Consider the following 16956-nt stretch of genomic DNA (forward strand, 5'->3'; position numbering starts at 1 on the left):
GTGCAACGGCCGGTGTTCGTGCTAGGCATCATTTTATCCGAGTTACTAGAAGAGTGAAGGAGGAGTTAGGAGTATGGGAGGCTTTTTTGGACTCGTTTAATGGTGTTTGTATCTTGCAGAAAGCTGAAGTATCCAATAAAGAGTTAGAGTTATATACTGATGCAGCCGGTGGATTAGGTTTTGGAATCTATTTTCAAGGACAGTGGTGTGCGGAACAGTGGCCAGAGGCATGGAAGGAGGAAGGGCTGACCAAGAACATTAATTTCTTAGAATTATTCCCTATAGTGGTGGCGTTGTTTTTATGGGGGCAGCAGTTAGCGAATAGAAGACTATTGTTTTGGTGTGACAACCTGGGGGTAGTTCAAGTTATTAACAGACAGTCGGCTAAATGTCCACGGGTGTCAGAGTTATTGAGGGAATTGGTTTTTCAGTGTTTAAAGCTGAATGTTTTCATTCGAGCTAGGCATGTGCCAGGTGAATTGAATATAATTGCAGATGCTCTCTCTCGTTTTAAGTGGCAGGAATTCAGAGAAGTGGCGCCGGGAGCAAATTTGGAGGGAGAGCGGTTTCCTCAGCAACTTTGGCAGTTGGGTCGGTCTCAGCGTGGACGTTGATTCAGAAATCGTTGGCTCCATCAACATGGTCTTCTTACATACGGGGATACAGGGTTGTGGCTCGTTATTTAGAAGGGGAGGGATGGAGGGGTGGTACAGCTGGGGAGGAGGAGATGGTTAGATTTATATTATGGGCAAAGCAGATGGGATATTCCTTGACGGCTGTTCGTTCGCACCTGACGGGATTTTCCTTCTTCCAAAAATTGAGAGGCTGGGGTAATCCGGCTATGAGTTTCGTAGTTAAACGAGTCTTGGGAGGATGGAGAAGGGAAAAAGGTGCATCTCCGGATCGGAGGCTTCCGATACGTTATGAGGATTTGGGTTGTTTGATGGGGGGTTTGCGGGCAGTTTGTTGGTCTGTATATGAAACTACCTTGTTTAGGACGGTGTTCGTTTTAGCATTTTTTGGGGCAATGCGGGTGCGCGAGCTAGTGGCTTTTTCTAAATCAAATATGGAGGGTTCTGGTGTCAAGGCAAAAAACGTATGGGTGAGTGGTGGTGTCATTACCATTTGCATTCATCGCTCCAAGGTCGATCAATACGGAAAAGGCCAATTAGTTACGTTAGTGCCTGCAGCGGATAGTTTAGTATGCCCAGTTCGAACTGTGCAGCGTTTTTTGGCGGTGAGACCCAATGTTGGAGGTTTGTTCCTGGTTCACGAGGACGGGTCGCCATTGACAGTTTATCAATTTGTGCAGGTGTTACAAAAGGTCTTGAGGTTTTTGGGTTGGGATATGCGGCGTTATACGTCACATTCATTTCGAATTGGTGCCGCGACATCTGCAGCGGAGAGCGGTTTGTCTTGTGGTGCCATACAAACCATTGGGCGTTGGAAGTCCAACGCCTTCATGTCCTATGTGCGCCCAGGCCTTCCATAAGGGAGCAATGTCAGTTGAGCTACTGGAAAGGGGGGAGCGGCATGCGGGTCTGAGGTTCTAATTGTTATGTATTTTTTACAGATGGGAGAAGAGGTCAGGGGGAACAAGAATGTGTATGGGTCGTGGGCCATTCTTTTATACATTGGGCGGAGAGACGAGCAGAACGAAGGCCGTATGGACTACATCTAGAGCTGGATAAGCTGAATTTGAGCATAAAATGGCTGAGTCATCGTGGGATGAAATGGGACGGACTTTTACCTTTCCTGCAAGCTCATGTTTTGGAACATGAAGTGCCTAAATGTTTGTTGATTCATCTGGGGGGTAATGATATCGGGGAGGGATCTTGCAAGGAGTTGATGGTTAAAATTAAGAAAGATTTGGGTACGTTGCTGAATGTAATGCCAGCTACTCGGGTGGGGTGGTCGAATGTCATAGTGCGGTTGAAATTTCTGGAGCTACCTTTGTGGTATAGGGGTGTTAAAAAGTTGAATAAGCAAGTGGGCAAGTGGTTGGTACAGCAAGGAGGATTTTAGGTACAGCATGAGTGGGCAAGCGAAGTCATACCTGGATATTTTCGATCGGATAAAATACATTTATCCGATGTGGGTATTGATCTGTTTAATAACGCCTTACAAGAAGGATTAGAGCAAGTGATTCTTCAGGATAAGGGCTGCAGTGGGGGGGAACAATAACAAGGAGATTATTATTGTTCTATGGCGGAAAAACCCGAGCCCAAATGATGGTGAAGTTATTGTATTGTTAACAGTTTGAAAAATGGGGGAATCTCCTGTAGCGCGGGGGGGCTGCTGCAGGAGATAGCCGATGAGCAAGAGGGGGGCCGATGCTCGGAGGCGAGGTCACGTGGAGCTCTACCACTGGAAGAGGTGGGGGGCGCCGGAAGGTGACATGATGGGGGGGGTGAATGCTGTATTTGTATTGTATTAACATTTTAAGGGCTCGGGTGTTTAATAATAAACTGCGGCCTTTATTTTACCAAAACAAAGACTGATGTGAATTTATGTTGGAATAGTCAAATACAGGAGAGGTGGTGGAGGGGGGGGGGGGGTACATGTGGAGGTTCATAAGTAGAGCGAGTCTTGCATCTCTCAGTTAGTGGAAGCAGAGCAAGCTTGTCTGGCTCTGCGAGGATAACTGGAGACAAGCGAGTGGTAGCTGCGAGGGTTAAGGAAAAGAAATAGAGAAGATAAAAGGGGGGGGGTTAGGGTTGTTCGTGAACCAATGGGATAGAGAAAATTCAAATGAAGGCAGGGGATTGGATAGGCTAAGAATGAGGTTGCTGGGAATGAGTTTCACGCTCAGTTGGGGAGGAACGGCTGAGGCAGCTGGTGAGGCTTTCCCGCCCGCCCACCCCAGAGTAGTTTTGAAAAATGTTTGTGGTTATTAAATGTTGTGAATTTGTTTGTCGCAGTGGGCGGAAAAACCCGAGCCCAAATGATGAAGTTATTGTATTGTTAGTTTGAAAAATGGGGGAATCTCCTGTAGCGCGGGGGGGCTGCTGCAGGAGATAGCCGACGAGCAAGAGGGGGGCCGATGCTCGGAGGCGAGGTCACGTGGAGCTCTACCACTGGAAGAGGTGGGGGGCGCCGGAAGGTGACATGATGGGGGGGTGAATGCTGTATTTGTATTGTATTAACATTTTAAGGGCTCGGGTGTTTAATAATAAACTGCGGCCTTTATTTTACCAAAACAAAGACTGATGTGAATTTATGTTGGAATAGTCAAATACAGGAGAGGTGGTGGAGGGGGGGGGGGTACATGTGGAGGTTCATAAGTAGAGCGAGTCTTGCATCTCTCAGTTATTGTATGTAAATGCACAATGCGAAAACATTGCTCATTTATCACACATTAGGGTCTTTGGCTCGATAAAAGGGGTCTAACACAATTGGATGAATGACCTTATTAGACTGTGAACTCTCTGGGAACAGGGAAATACCTATAGTGCCTGCATGTAATCTTTGAAGTACTGAAAAGTAGAATATAATAAAAAATAATAATTTACATATAATAAAATGATAAAACATTCTAAACAAATACAATATACAACCAAAAAAACAAATTGCTGCATATGCACTGCCCTGCCATTTTTGACCTACGATTTTTCATACTGTGTTTTCATGGATTTTCCTAGCAATAAGTTCCTCCTTAGTTGAAGCATTCACACTGCAGCGTCTGTCAAATTTCCAGGACTCTGTAAATTCTGATGCATTCCTCATCAATGACTTCTGACAAGTAATACAATGAGATAGACCTCATTCTTGCCTATTCTGAACATCTGCCAATCATTTTTCTTCTATAGAACTATTTTGTCCTCTGGGGCTACTCATCTCAAGGGACTGCAAATTCCCAGAGTCCTGATAGAAAAGGCAACCTTCATGGATTTCAGTGCTGCTCTTTAAATTAGTTTTTACCAAAACCACTGCCTGAATGTTCATTACTGTCTGCTACTGAAATTCAAAATCGGGACCATAGTTTTGGACCTTTGACTCATTTAGTAACATCTACAGGTTCTATGCTGTCAAATGGTATATTGCAGGACAGGCAGGAACCACTTTTATTATATAAGATACGGTTCTGTTACCACAAAGGGTATCATTCCATTACCCGTTCTGGTAAATTTTCAGCAATCCACAGTAATCTAGCAAATTTGCTGAGCATGCTACAGTAAAATACTGCAACTCCAAAAAGTTGAGACAAGTTATTGGCAAGTTGTTTTTGGCAGCCCTAGACAAATCTTCAGGATGCCACAGCTTACTAGAAATTAAAAAAGAGGCAGCAGTGTGTACAAAATAAAAACAGAATGATGTTAATAATGTTTATCAGTACAGACAGTACAGGTTAGTCAAGGCTTTGTTCGCTCATGTGTTTAGGTAGGCACACAGTATTCAGCCTCCCCCCAAAAAATATAAACACACACAGAGTTTACACCCAGTGATAATAAACTAGACAGATGCCGGCATCGCAAATTCAGTTTAAAGAACACCTGCTATAGCTACAGCATAAATACACAAAGGCATCAACTTAAAAAAAATAAAGCAAAAAAAATGTTTTGGGATTTTTCTTTTTAAGTATAATTTAAAAAAGTATTCTCCTCCAGTCACCTAGCTGTGGAAAGCACATCTTACCTGCAGCCATAACTTGTTATTTACCGCGTCTCTCCCCGTAGCAATGCACTGAAATGTTGCATTCTGCCCTGCGTTGACCTCTACATCTCCCAGCCTCAGAAAATGTGGAGATTTATCTGTGAAAGCGGAAAAACAATAACATTACAAGCAATGCCCACTAAAAATAATTTTATTTCCTCCCAGAGGACACAGAACAAGGCAGCCGCCCGTTGTTTTCTAACATGAAAGCAAATAAAAGCTTGGTGAATTAAGCAGTTATTCTGTCCCCATCACCACTCCGACACACACAGCCACCATCCTCACACCCTTCTCCACTGCCATTTTATGTCTTCCTCCCAAGTGACTCAACTTCAGAAATACATAAGAAGTAAAGTACATTCATAAATCAAGGCAACAAAAAAAAAAAAGCAAATTGAGCAAGCTACCACATACAACTGAACACACTCTGAACCCCGTTCAGTTACCTGGTGGATGAACGTGCTGTACATACACTGAAAATTTATAAAACAGAAAGCAATAATGCATTGTGGTGTTGTGTGTGTTATATTACGATTACATTTCTATAAGCTGCATTGAACATGTGATGGATTTTGCTTAATATAAGTACATTATATAAAAATTATGCAGCTTATTAAAAAATGCTGATGTCATAATGTTAACTTCTCTCAAAAAACAATTATGCAAAAATTGGGCACGCAAAATAAGATTTTTATTTTTTTAGATCTAGCAGTTTCTTCCTGCTTCGTTGGGCTTTTAGCTCAATCAGCACTGGTCTTTATTAAAATGCAGTAACAGGAAACTTCATTTGCAATTATCATGGTTCCTTTCTCCATCCCACCATGCCCTGCATATGCCCCCCCCCACCACTACAATCTGATCTAGTGCCATCACTGCAATCTTTAGACAGGAATCACAAGCTGTGGCTCCCCCTTTGGAACCCAATCTGCATACAGCTCAAGTACAAAGAGGGCAATTTTCTAAGTGATTTGCCCTGGTAAAAAGCATTTTACCTACATAAATTGGCTGTATGAAACTGCCCACCCTCAAAGTGGCTAAAAGTATTTACATAGAGCAGGCATTGACATGTAAGAGCAAACGATTTGTAAGTGAATTTTTTTTTTTTAACTTTAATTCTATAGTTTTTCAACAACACGTTTTAAATAGAGGCATATACACTTTGATATACCATAAATGGTAACATCAAGTTCCCCTCAAATCCCACCCTACCAACAGATCTCCCACAATGAGTGCATTAAGGTGAACCCAAGCAAGAGTCACCCATTCATGTGGCAAACCACACCCTTGGTCTGCTTTTTATCAAGATTCGCTGCACACAAGATTCTGCTTTATCAGTTGGAGCTTTTGCCGATCTTCTGAACATCAGTTCTTTATCTCCTTTAAACTTGGTTCTAACTTGGCTAATTCATCTAACCCTACGGTCACCCTACCTAAGCTCTACAAATGGAAGATTATTATTGAGAGATTTAAGGCTCATTGGGAGAAATTATCAGAAGATCCATCTTTAATCAGTGGAATTGTACTTTGTCCGAGCTGTAGAATCTAGTTGCCTTGGAAAGAATGGTTCTCTTGCAAATCAAGAGTCAGAGTTCCCTGATATTCCCAGTTTAATTTAATAAAAAGGAAAGTTTTTAGGGCTGAATATAATTAATGTAAGTTATTAGCCCTGTGTCAAGGAAGACTATATGGTAAAGTGCTGCGTGCATACGACTTGCACATCTATGTAAAGTTATTTTACACATAAGATTCAAAGTTCATTGAATTTGCCCCATTATTTTTTCAAGTAACCAAGAGGCTGTTAGAGAAGTCAACTTGTTTACTTACTACTGTGGCCACTGTCTACAATGCTTTTGCAGATTTTTTTTTTTTTAAACCAAGGATGAAACTCGTTTGCTCCTGTTTTGTGTGCTGTCCCAATTAAATTTTAGTTTACCATGAGACATTCCTAGATTAATGTTCAGGTATCGATCGATTTGCGATCTCCCTATTTTGGGGAAATTAATTGAAAAGTGGGTTCTGTATGAAACGGAGGACTTTTTGGAGGAACAGAAAGTGCTGGTCTCTTTCTAAAGTAGCTCTTGTAAAGGATGAGGAATTGAGGAATTGACACTTCATTGTTATCATTATTAGATTCCCTCAGATGTGAGCTAAAGGGCTGTGCATTGTTCTTGACCTTTTTAGATATATCTGCTGCAATTCAATAATGTCTTGAGATTATTATGATCATACATTTTCACTCCCTTCTGGAAGGATGCAGCAGGTAAGTGTGTGTGTGTGTGTGGAGGGGGGGGGGGGGGGTAGTAATCTTCAAAACTACTGAAGTCAGGAGAGCCACAAAGTGCTTCCTTGCCATCTAACCTATTGAATGTGCATTTGCAGCATGTGGGAAAGCTTTTGCCACCTCTTGATATTCATTACAGAATCTACACTAACTCCATCCATGTGTTTTTCCCCCGGGTGATCTGGATGGGGCATCCTCCTCTATGCTATGCACATAGGGGTAGATTTTCAGACGAGCGCGAACAGCCTACTTTTGTTTGCGCTCCAGGCGCAAACAAAAGTACGCTGGATTTTAGTAGATACGCGCGGAGCCGCGCGTATCCACTAAAATCCTGGATCGGCGCGCGCAAGGCTATCGATTTTGTATAGCCTGCGCGCGCCGAGCCGCGCTACCTCCCCCCGTTCCCTCCAAGGCCGCTCCGAAATCGGAGCGGCCTTGGAGGGAACTTTCTTTTGCCCTCCCCTCACCTTCCCCTCCCTTCCCCTACCTAACCCACCCGCCCGGCCCTGTCTACACCCCCCCCTTACCTTTGTCGGGGGATTTACGCCTCCCGGAGGGAGACGTAAATCCCCGCGCGCCAGCAGGCCTGCTGCGCGCCGGGCCGCGACCTGGGGGCGGGTACGGAGGGCGCGGCCACGCCCCCGGGCCGTAGCCACGCCCCGTACCCGCCCCCAAAACGCTGCCGACACGCCCCCAGGAATGCCGCGACGACCGGGCCCGCCCCCCCGACACGCCCCCGACACGCCCCCCTCCGAGAACCCCGGGACTTACGCGAGTCCCGGGGCTCTGCGCGCGCCGGGAGGCCTATGTAAAATAGGCTTCCCGGCGCGCAGGGCCCTGCTCGCCTAAATCCGCCCGGTTTTGGGCGGATTTAGGCGAGCAGGGCTCTGAAAATCTACCCCTGAATGCATGGAGGCCATAAGTTCCTGATACCTAACAAATTGTTGTTGAAACTCCAGAAGACTGAGGTTCTCTGGGTGGCTCGTTTACCTCAGACACATGGTCTTACCCATAGAAAAATCTCTTTTCCCTCTCTAAATGGTAGCTAGGCACCTAGGGGTAGTTTCCTGACGCCAGCGTATCATTTATGAGTACAATAAAAACTAAGGCAGCCTCTGCTTTTTGGGAACTTCCCTTAATGAGGCATCTGAAATACATTTTAAGTGAGAATGATTTTTGTAGTCATTGGTCTTCAGCTCTATTGACTATAACAATGCTGTTTATTTACGGTTTCCTAAGTCATAACTCTGGGTAATACAGCTGATGCAAAATGCAGCAGCTAGGCTAGTTAATGATATTAGGCTCCATTACAGGGTTGCACCCCCAATCTAAAGGCTCACACTGATTACTGATACATTCACAAATTCAATTTAAGGTACCCATATAGTCGAGAACACGGACTCTTCAGCTTCCACCTGAGAGATCCTCTTGACCAGCCAATCCTCCAGACACGGGAAAACAAACTCCCAGTCTGCGAAGGAGCACCACTACAATGGCTAGGCATTTTGTGGAGACATGTGGAGCTGACACAAGCCCAAACAGCAAAACACACTATTGGAAGTGCTGGTTTACCACCACGAATAAGATATCAGTGACCTGGGAAGATCTCTATGTGGGATAGGCTTCTTTTAGATCAAAGGAGCATACCAGTCCTCATTTTCAAGAAGGGGTCAGGGTACCCAAGGAAACTATCTTGAACGTTTCTCTTTTGATGAACTTGTTCAAAGCCTTTAGATCTAGGATAAGACTGAATTACCCCTGTTTTCTTCAGCATTAGGAAGTATCGGGAGTAAAAACCAAGCACTCTTTTCCCTGTTGAGAAGGGCTCAACTGCCCTGGCCATTAAGAGGGTGGAGAGCTCCACTACTTGCACATCCTGATATGCTACCAGGCCCCAAAAAGGGCTTTTGGGGGGCAATTTGTGGGGCACCCAATACATTTAATTTATATCCCTTGCAAATGATGGAAAGAACTCACTGGTCTGAGGTTACACTGGTCCACCAGTTTGCAAAGACAGTAGCCTTCCCCCAACCAGCAGATCCATTACTGCAATCCAATAAAATCCCCATCCCCAGAGTTGACAGATGTTGGCTGGGGCTTTGGGGCCTTCTGTTGCTTGGGATGGCTCTGGGGGGCCCTGGTATTGCTGACAGGAGTGAGGGGGCGGAGAATAGTACCTCTTCGGCAGAAGTAAGACTTCCTGGACCCAAACCTCGATGACCTCCTGGCTGATGAGGGCAGGTCAGTGCCAGTGGAGAGTAGCTGGAGTGTCACATGGTGATCTTTGATTTGGGCCAGCGCGTACTTCACTTTATGTTAGAAGAGATTCCTCCACGTACATGCCACATCAGGAAGTCACTTCTGCATCTCTGGTCTGAGATCCGAGGCCTGCAGCCATGCAAGTCTGCGGGAGCTGATTCCCACTGCAGAGACCCTCAATGCCGTTTCCAAAACATCGTAGGACCAACTGACACATTGCTTTCCGCACTCCAGAACATTATGCACCATAAGAACAGAAGATATGCCATACTGGTTCACACAAAGTGTCCATCAAGCCCATAATTCTGTCTCCAAGTCACAAGTACATGGAAAGTATCCAAATATTAAATACATCCCATACTACTAATGCTGGCAAAAAGTAGTGGCTATTCCCTTTTGATTAATAGCAGTTTATGGACTTCTCCTCCTGGAACTTATCCAAACCTTTTTTAAACCCAGCTACACTATTCTTAACCACATCCTCTGGCAATAAATTCCAAAGCTTAATTGTGCATTCAATGAAAAAGAATTTTCTCTGATTTGTTCTAAATGTGCTACTTGCTAACTTCATAGCAAGCCCCCTAGTCCTTGTATTTTTTGAAAGAGTAAATAACCATTTCATATTTACCCATTCAAGTCCTTTAATGATTTTGTAGACCTTTATCATATTCTCCCCCCCCCCCCCCCCCACCACCCCCTGCCATCTCTTCTCCAAGCAGAACAGCCCTAACCTCTTTAGCCTTTCCTCACAGGGAAGCCGTTCCATGCCCTTTATCATTTTGGTAGCTACTTCTCTGTACTTCTCCTGTGCAACTATAACTGAGATATGATGACCAGAACTACACACAGTATTCAATGAATGGTGTAATCATGGAGCGAAACAGAAGCTTGATGACATCGGACATTTTAATTGCCATTCCCTTCCTAATAATTACTAGCATTCTCTATGCTTTTTGACCGTAACAGCACACTGAACTGATAATTTCAATGTAATATCAACTATGATGCCCAGATCTTTTTTCCAGGTGGTAACTCCTAATATGGAGCATCACATTGTCTAACTACAGCATGGGTTATTTTTCTCTATATGAATCACCTTGCACTTGTCCACATAATATTTAATCTGCCCTATGGAGGCCCAATCTTCCAGTCTCACAAGGTCCTCCTGCAATTTATCACAATCCGCTTGTGACAACTACTCTGAATAATTTTCTGTCAACTGCAAATTTGATCACCTCACTTGTCATATTCCTTGTCAGATCATTTATAAATATATTAAAAATACAGATCCCTGAGGCATTCCACTTACCTTTTTCCAACTGTGAAAACAGACCATTTAATCCTACTCTGTTTCCTGTCTTTTAATCAGTTTTGTATTCCACAAAAGGACATCTCCTTTCCCATGAATTTTTAATTTTATAAGACGCCTAAGACGACAATCAATTGCCTTCTGAAAATCCAAATACAACACATCTACTGGTTCGACTTTCTCCACATGTTTATTCACCCCTTCAAAAAAAACAAGGCAGATTTGTAAGGCAATACTTCCCTTGTGTAAAACCATGCTGGCTATGTTCCATTAAATCATGTCTACCTATAGTTTCCATGATTTTTCCTGGCATGAAGGTAGACTCACCAGTCTATAATTTCCCCACCTCTGGAGCCCTTTTTATACATCAGGGTTACATTAACTACCTTCCTGTCTTCAGGCACAATGGATGATTTTACTAATAGGTAACAAATTACTTATAATAGGTCTGAAATTTCATTTTTTAGTTCTTTCAGAACCCTGGGGTTTATACCATCCAGTTCAGGTGATTTGCTACTCTTAAGTTAGTTAATATTGCTTAATACATCTTTCAAGTTCCGAGCTTTGGGTCACTTCATCTAAATCGTCACCCTTGAAAACAGTTTCCTAACTGGTATCTCCTCAAAACCAACCTTAGTAAACACCAAAACAAATAATTAATTTAGTCTTTCAGCAATAGCCTTATCTTCCCCTAAGTGTCCCTTTAACCCCTCAATTATCTAATAGCCCAACCAACTCCCTTGCAGCTTCCTGCTTCACATATATTTTAAAAAGTTTTTATTATGAGTTCTTGCCTCTATGGTCAACTTCTTTTCAAATTCTCTTAGTTTGTCTTAGCAATGTTTTACATTTAACTTGCCAATGCTTTTTCCTATTTTCTTCAAATGAAGCCTTCTTCCAATTTTTGAAGGAAGATAATTTGGCTAAAATAGCCTCTTTACCTCACCGGTAACTGCTTGCCCTTCCTTCCTCTTTTCTTACTGCAACTGTGCTTCTAAGATGTTGTTTGTTTGTTTTGGGTTTTTTTTTTAACAATGTCCATGCTTGTTGAACACTCAACCTTTGTAGCTGCACCTTTCAGTTTTTTTTTCTATTTTTCGCATTTTATCAAAGTTTCCCTTTTGAAAATATAGTGCTAGAACCATGGATTTACTTATTGTCCCCCTTCTAGTCTAATTCAAATGTGATAATATTATGATCATTATTACCAAGTGGCCTCACCACCATTACCAATTTCATCAAATCCTGCACTCCACTAAGTAGAAGATCATAAGAACATAAGAAATTGCCATGCTGGGTCAAACAAAGGTCCATCAAGCCCAGCATCCTGTTTTCAACAGAGGCCAAACGAGGCCACAAGAACCTGGCAATTACCCAAACACTAAGAAGATCCCAAGCTACTGATGCAATTAATAGCAGTGGCTATTCCCTAAGTAAACTTGATTAATAGCTGTTAATGGTCTTCTCCAAGAACTTATCCAAATCTTTTTTTAACCCTGCTACACTAACTGCACTAACTACATCCTCTGGCAACAAATTCCAGAGCTTTATTGTGCGTTGAGTGAAAAATAATTTTCTCCGATTAGTCTTAAATGTGCTACTTGCTAACTTCATGGAATGTCCCCTAGTCCTTCTATTATTCAAAATGGTAAATAACCGATTCACATCTACTCATTCAAGACCTCTCATGATCTTAAAGACCTCTATCATATCCCTCCTCAGCCATCACTTCTCCAAGCTGAACAGCCCTAACCTCTTCAGCCTTTCCTCATAGGGGAGCTGTTCCATCCCCTTTATCATTTTGGTTGCCCTTCTCTGTACCTTCTCCATTGCAACTATATCTTTTTTGAGATGCGGCGACCAGAATTGTACACAATATTCAAGGTGCGGTCTCACCATGGAGCGATACAGAGGCATGATGACATTTTCCCTTTTATTAACCATTCCCTTCCTAATAATTCCTAACATTGTTTGCTTTTTTGACTGCTACAGCACACTGAGCAGACGATTTTAAAGTATTATCCACTATGATGCCTTGATCTTTTTCCTGGGTGGTAGCTCCTAATATGGAACCTAACATCGTATAACTGCAGCAAGGGTTATTTTTCACTATATGCAACACCTTGCACTTGTCCATATTAAATTTTCGCTTGTGATTTAACTACTCTGAATAATTTTGTATCATCCGCAAATTTGATAACCTCACTCGTATTTCTTTCCAGATCATTTACATATATATTGAAAAGCACCAGTCCAAGTACAGATCCCCGAGGCATTCCACTGATAAAATTGACCATTTAATCCTACTCTCTGTTTCCTGTCTTTTAACCAGTTTGTAATCCATGAAAGGACATCACCTCCTATCCCATGACTTTTTTAGTTTTCGTAGAAGCCTCTCATGAGGGACTGTCAAACGCCTTCTGAAAATCCAAATACACTACAACTACCGGTTCACCTTTATCCACATGTTTATTAACCCCTTCAAAAAAAATGAAGCAGATTTGTTAGTAAATCCATGTTGACTGTATTCCATTAAACCATGTCTTTCTATATGCTCTACAATTTTGATCTTGAGAATAGTTTTCACTATTTTTCCCGGCACTGAAGTCAGGCTCACTGGTCTATAGTTACCAGGATCACACCTGGAGCCTTTTTTAAATATTGGGGTTACATTGGCTACCCACCAGTCTTCAGGTACAAAGATGATTTTAATGATAGGTTACAAATTTTAATTAATAGATCAGAAATTTCATTTTTTAGTTCCTTCAGTACCCTAGGATGCATACCATCCGGTCCAGGTGATTTGCTATTCTTTAGTTTGTCAATCTGGCCTACTACATCTTCCAGGTTCACAGTGATTTTGTTCAGTTCATCTGACTCATCATCCCTGAAAACCATCTCCGGAACTGGTATATCCCCAGAATTCATTTAGTCTTTCTGCAATGGCCTTATCTTCCCTAAGAGCCCCGCCCCTTTAACCCCTCTATCATCTAATGGTCCAACCGACTGCCTCACAGGTTTCTTGCTTCGGATATATTTAAAAAAGTTTTTGCCTCTGGCCAACTTCATTTCAAATTCTTTCTTCTCCTGTCTTATCAATGTTTTACACTTAACTTGACAATGCTTATGTTTTATCTTATTTTCTTCAGATGGATCCTTCTTCCAATTTTTGAAGGATTTTTTTTGGCTAAAATAGCCTCTTTCACCTCACCTTTTAACCATAATGGTAATCGTTTTGCCTTCCTTCCACCTTTCTTAATGTGTGGAATACATATAGACTGCGCCTCTAGGATCAAAAATAGCTTCTTCTCTCATCAGTTCCTGAACCAATTGCTCCATAAAACTGTTATTTATTCCATCCAGGAACTTTACCTCTCTAGCACATTCTGATGCTATACTTACCCAGTCAATACTGGGGTAACTATTGTCCCATTATTACCGCACTCCTTTTGGCCAGATGGACTGTAATATACTCCTTATACTCTTCCCCAACACACATGGGATTGCTATCCATAAAGATTCTATTGTGCATTTAGTGTCTTGCAGGATTCTTATCCTGTTGGACTCTATGCCATCTTGGACATAAAGCACCCCTTCCCCCCCCCCCACCAAGTTGTTCCTAGTTTGGTACTATCCCATTGGTTTTCATCCTTCCACCAGTTCGGAGATGCCAATTACATCTCTTGATTCACTGCTATACATTAACTCTCCCATCTTCTTTGACTGCTGGCATTGGCATACAGACATTTCAAAGTGAGTTTTTTGTTTTATTAACAGTCTGCATTTTAGTTAACAGGAATAATTTGGAATCTTTTAGCTCAGGTGATTCTTTACTGATAAGCACATGGACTTCTTTTGCTTTTATTGGAATCTCTCCGATGGGATGCCTTAACTCTCCTGCTTCATACCTCCCTCTGAACCATTTGCTGCTGAGCAACTGTTGGCTTTCCCCTTTGTTCTATTTTAAAAGTTGCTGGAGGGCATCTTGTTGCAGCTGAGGCAGTTGTGCGGTATGCCCCTGCACCTGTTTCAGGATGTAACGCATGTACTGGCTCATGTAGAGCTGGCAGGCAGTTATTCGGGCAGTGAGCACAGAGCTCTGGAACACCTTCATCTAAAGAACATTCATCACTGTCTGATACTTCCCTGGGAGTACCAAAGAATAGAACCCAGAGCACTTGGCCTTCTTGAGAGTGGACTCTATGACCACCAATTGTTGGGGTAGCAGATGCTTGTCGCATTTGAGAGGCTTTTGGATGAAATAAACCACATCCACCTTCTTGCTAACGTGAGACACCATGAGTGGGTGTTCCCACATCCTCATCAGTAAGTCCACAAGGATTTTGTGCACTGGGATTGCCACTATCTCCTTGTAACGGTCCATGAACTGGAGGACATGTAGTCTGGTATTCTCTTCAGTCTGTAACTGAAATGGGATAGCCTGTGTCATCACCCAGACAAATCCTCTTCTGGAGATGGTTCTGAAGGGGGGCCAACCAAAGTGTTGCCAAAAACTGAAGAGGAATCACTCCCCCCCCCCCCCCCCTTGCACAAGCTAGAGGTGAAGGCATCAGTTCTACTGGCCGTTCTAGTCTGGGCCCTAGTGACTTCCACAGCACTGGGTGAGCTTCCTCTTCCTAGGAATAAGAGATGTGTATCGAATCAGCTGGTGGTGGTACCAATGCACACTGATGTCGCCCCAGGAACTGACACCGGCGGTGTCTTAACATGCCAATAAGCAAGTTTAAGGATTCCAAAAGCAGCCTATTTTGGTGCCTTTGGTGCTCTGGCACCAATGCCGCTTATCACCTTTCTCCATGGCATTGCTGTACACAGTTCCAGTTCAACTTCAAAAATCACAGACACCAAGACAAGCTGGGACCTAGGACATGTAACCAGATCCTCTTTGGAACCAAAAGGAGGGTCGCTGGCAGGCATCAGGGCCAGTGGAGACCATGGCACACCCCTGGCATCAATGAAAGATAGTCTCTACTTGCCCGGGCTTATCACAGCAGAAACTGGTGCCTCCCCTGGGACAGATGCTGATGCTTCTTCAGTTTCCCTTGATGCTCAGATTGGTTTTTCCCCAGTTCCAGTAAAGTGTGACATACCTGGCCTCCTCAACCTGGAGGAATCAGATGTTCTGTCTCCGGCGTCCCTGGCAGCTGATGAAATCGGCAAAACTGGTAATCCCACCAATGTCAATGGCTTGGTGTCCACTAGTGTGGCTCTGAGGTCCCACCATGCTGAAGGCTCAGTCTTCTCCGGCCCGAAAAGGCACTCCAACTTATTGAGCCGGATCTTGCAGCCTTTTGGGGATTATCTCTGCACACTTGCTACAACCATAGATATCGTTCAATGCCCTGAGGCAGAGGACACATCTAACATGGGGGTCCGTGATAGACATGGTGCTTGCACACCTGGGGCACCGCTTCAAACAAGACAAGGATATGTTCCTGCAAATAAGATGGACTTGAGATTGAAATATAAGGTGCCGTCCATCAATGGCTGGCGGGCACATAGAACCCCACTACCCCAGGAGATTGACAATATAAATTTACCCAAAAAGTAGGATACTAATGGAAGAACCAGGGGGACCCTGAATCAATCACACAAGGAAACGTGAAAAAAAAAGTGAAAATAATTTCAATGAAGTTAGAAAAGTTTTGAAAAAAGGTGAGGCTCACCCAACCGCGAGGCATGAGGTTCTGGGGAAAAGAATAGACCGAGGGGACCCCCCCATGGACACATGGAATATTGCATGCACGTGCATGCTCAATAAGGCTCAGTCAAAGTTCTAGAAACTTTGGTATAAGTTTTCCATACTGGGCTCCATCCAACATCACCCATGTGTGAGGACTGCTATCCTGCTTGCCCTCTGAGAATTCCGTATATCTGCAATAAATAAGCATGAGATACGTTTGTATATAATGGAAGCAGTGCATGCAAATCAATTCATGCATATTCTTTGCAGATATCCTGAAATTCCCACTAGCTAGCGGTCCACCCCAGGAGAAATTTTGGAACCAATTGCCTAGGCCAATTTTATAACAGAATGTGATGGTCAGGTTCTTGTTCCTGTTGGTCTGCCACTATATTGTTTTATTATGTATGTATTGACTGTAATCCGCTCTGAACACTTTCTGTGGATTACGCATGAATAAATACTTTTATTAATCACTTAGAAAAAAAGGTTTTTGGGGGAGAGGTCAGGATAGGAAAATTATGCATTTAAGATTGAAGTTTTAAATCTATGTACATTTAGCATGAAAAAATTACCCACAGAAAAAGCAGATACAAATGTCCACATGTAAATTGTGCCCATGGCACATTTCAAAGCAAAAGTACACACACATTTTATATTTGAAAACTAGGCAAAGTCCGCAGGTAGAAAGTCCACATGAATACTGTCCCAAAACTAGTTTGAAAATAACCCCCAAATGTTGCTGTCATG

At 43.0% G+C, this 16956-nt stretch overlaps 1 protein-coding gene across 4 annotated transcripts in view; it reads right to left on the reverse strand.

Annotated features, from left to right (window-relative positions):
* The window catches only part of PTPRK (protein tyrosine phosphatase receptor type K), a 1381492-nt gene that overhangs the window by 767029 nt on the left and 597507 nt on the right, over nucleotides 1-16956 (reverse strand). For all 4 annotated transcript variants that reach the window (XM_029594541.1, XM_029594542.1, XM_029594544.1 and 1 more), the window contains exon 5: nucleotides 4636-4751. In XM_029594541.1, coding sequence (XP_029450401.1) covers nucleotides 4636-4751 — 116 coding nt within the window. The remainder of the gene's footprint in view (nucleotides 1-4635; nucleotides 4752-16956) is intronic.

Source organism: Rhinatrema bivittatum, chromosome 3, assembly GCF_901001135.1.
Source record: "Rhinatrema bivittatum chromosome 3, aRhiBiv1.1, whole genome shotgun sequence".
Lineage (NCBI taxonomy): Eukaryota > Metazoa > Chordata > Amphibia > Gymnophiona > Rhinatrematidae > Rhinatrema > Rhinatrema bivittatum.